The following is a 2,366-nucleotide window of genomic DNA, read 5'->3' as shown; positions in this document are numbered from 1 at the left end:
AAGGGTCGTAGCCTATCATGCCTGGGACCTCCAAGCATCGATGGGCCCACACTGAAACTTTCATGTCTTCTGAACACTGCATCCTTTGGTTGTTGAGAAGAAAACTCTTCCTGGAAACCGTCACCCTTGAGGTCTGGCTTTTCTTCATTTGGCTCATATGGAAGATCAAATGGGTTTCTCCTCGCAAACATGATGGACGGGGCAGATCCAGGGATAGGTGGTAATCCCATATCGTCATAGGAATCATACGGAGCATCAAACGGATTCTGCCTTGCAGTTGAGATGGGCGGCATATTAAAGGGAATATCAGCACTGTCAAAATCAATAAGATTTCTCTCTGCCATCAGTCTCATGTTGTGGCGAGCCCTTCTCCTGGCAATAAGATTCTCCAACCGTTGGTTTCTTTCAAGTTCAAGACTTCCTAGATCCATAACATTTTTTTGGTCAGCCTCTGTCCATTTGATTGCTGATTTACTTTCATCGTCCTTATCTTCCTTCTTTTTCTCTACCTCTTCTTCCTCTTCTTCTTCTTCTTCTTCATCATCCTCGTCCTCCTCATCATTCTCGTTGTCGCCTTCTTCTCCTTGACTTTCACTGTCAACATCAGACTCCATCCCTTCATCACTACTACTCCTGTGTGGCCCCTCTGAAGATGCATCTGATCCTTCACCATCTGCGATACCACGACCTGGGGCATCTGAGTGTAAAAGCGGGTGAAGCTCGTCAAGCATCGGGATGATGTCAGTCATAGAAGCATCAGGTGAAGAGCTTTCAGCACCATCAGACTCAGAATCCAGCGAGTCATCACGGTCCGCATCATCATCCTCATCCTCCTCATGTCTCATTGGTCTCCAAGGTGAAACTGGAGATACATCCAACTGATCTTCCTTCGAATCATCAACCATATCATCTAAAGATCCACCGATTGATCGTTCTGCAACCGAACCAAGCATCCCATCATTGTCAATCAGTCTATCCTCAACTCTTTCACCCCTCTTGTCCAACTCCAAAATAAATGCTTTTTCCTCAAACCTGACCTGAGTATCCCGTTTAACCTCATCAAGAGTCTCATCAACCAAAGGCCTGTAATCAAACGGTCGAACATCGTCCTCAACCTCACTGAGTAAGCTTTCCCCAACTCTATCCGTATCATCATCATTCCCATCCTCAACTACTACGTCTTCCTCCTTGCTCACAAAACTCTCAACCGTAAAACTCTTATCACCTCTCTCAAAAACAGTAGCATTAGCATTACCAGCATCTCTCGATACCTCTGTTCTAAAAAGAGCAGCAGCCTCGTGGAGAGTAGTAGTTTCAGGTTCTTCTTTTTCGATCTCAGGAATGTTTGGCTCTCCAAAACTCAAAATCGTGCCAAGCAAAACAAAAGTACACACCAAAACAGGAGATGCAGTCACCAACGGAGAAAACAGAAGCGGACAATATCTATGCAGGAAATACAAAAAACCAACGAAGCCCAGAAGAAAGGGATGATTGCAAATCCATCTGTAGATCGTTCTGATCATAACCACAATTAATCTCCGAATCTGAACTCGGAACTCCGACCGATCACTGATCATCTCTTTATTTTATTTTTCCAGGTCGTTTCTGTAAAAAGAATTAAATCAGATGATTGAATCGTAATTTGAAGATTGAGAGATAAACAAACAAGATGATGAATCCAACTCAAATCATAATACAAAATTTTCAGATCAAATCATAACATTTAAAATCGGATCTAACGCACAAGAGCTCAGAAAGCGAATCATAGACAAAAGAGATCGAGGATCAGATCCAGAAATTGTAAAACACCAATATACACAGAATCTGTATACGGTGATGAAGTCACTCACCGGGGTGGTACGAGCAAAACAGATCACGGACAAAATAAAATCAAAAAGTAAGATTTTTTTTTTTTTTTTTAAATAAACACTTTCGTAAGACGAAATGAGAGAGAGGACGTGGGGAAGCCATGGAAAAGCGGAGGAGAGGTTACCTTACGGAGGTTTGGAATTGGAGAGAGAGAGAGAAGAAAATGGTTGACTATACAAAAAAAAGATGGCGAGCGAAGAAGAAGAAGCAGAAGAGTGGGCTAATGTGTTATTGTTGTTGTTAAGCTTCTTTCTTTACAGCAAAACAAATGACTTTGGTGTGGTGGGCTCTTTTTTGTATCTGTCAATTTTACGAGAGTTGGCTGGCTACTTTCGGCACACTTAATATTTTTTTTTTAAAAAATTTCCAATTCTAATTTGCAATTTATACTTATAAACTTAAATTCCAATTCTAATTTGCAATTTCTAACATACACTTAAAAGCACATACACATATTTTATATTGTGCTTAAACTAAAAAAAAAAAAAAAAAAAAAA

At 40.7% G+C, this 2,366-nt stretch overlaps 1 protein-coding gene across 3 annotated transcripts in view; it reads right to left on the bottom strand.

Annotated features, from left to right (window-relative positions):
• The window catches only part of LOC104770113 (cardiomyopathy-associated protein 5-like), a 12,718-nt gene extending 10,598 nt beyond the window's left edge, over positions 1 to 2,120 (bottom strand). For 2 of the 3 annotated variants that reach the window (XM_010494464.2, XM_010494467.2), the window contains exons 1-2: positions 1,994 to 2,120; positions 13 to 1,605 (exon numbers count right to left, since the gene is read on the bottom strand). In XM_010494464.2, coding sequence (XP_010492766.1) covers positions 13 to 1,577 — 1,565 coding nt within the window. In that variant the 5' untranslated portion in view covers positions 1,578 to 1,605; positions 1,994 to 2,120. The other variant, XM_010494465.2, reaches the window with a different exon arrangement.

Source organism: Camelina sativa, chromosome 20, assembly GCF_000633955.1.
Source record: "Camelina sativa cultivar DH55 chromosome 20, Cs, whole genome shotgun sequence".
Classification (NCBI taxonomy): domain Eukaryota; kingdom Viridiplantae; phylum Streptophyta; class Magnoliopsida; order Brassicales; family Brassicaceae; genus Camelina; species Camelina sativa.
This window is presented reverse-complemented; position numbering and strand designations above follow the sequence as displayed.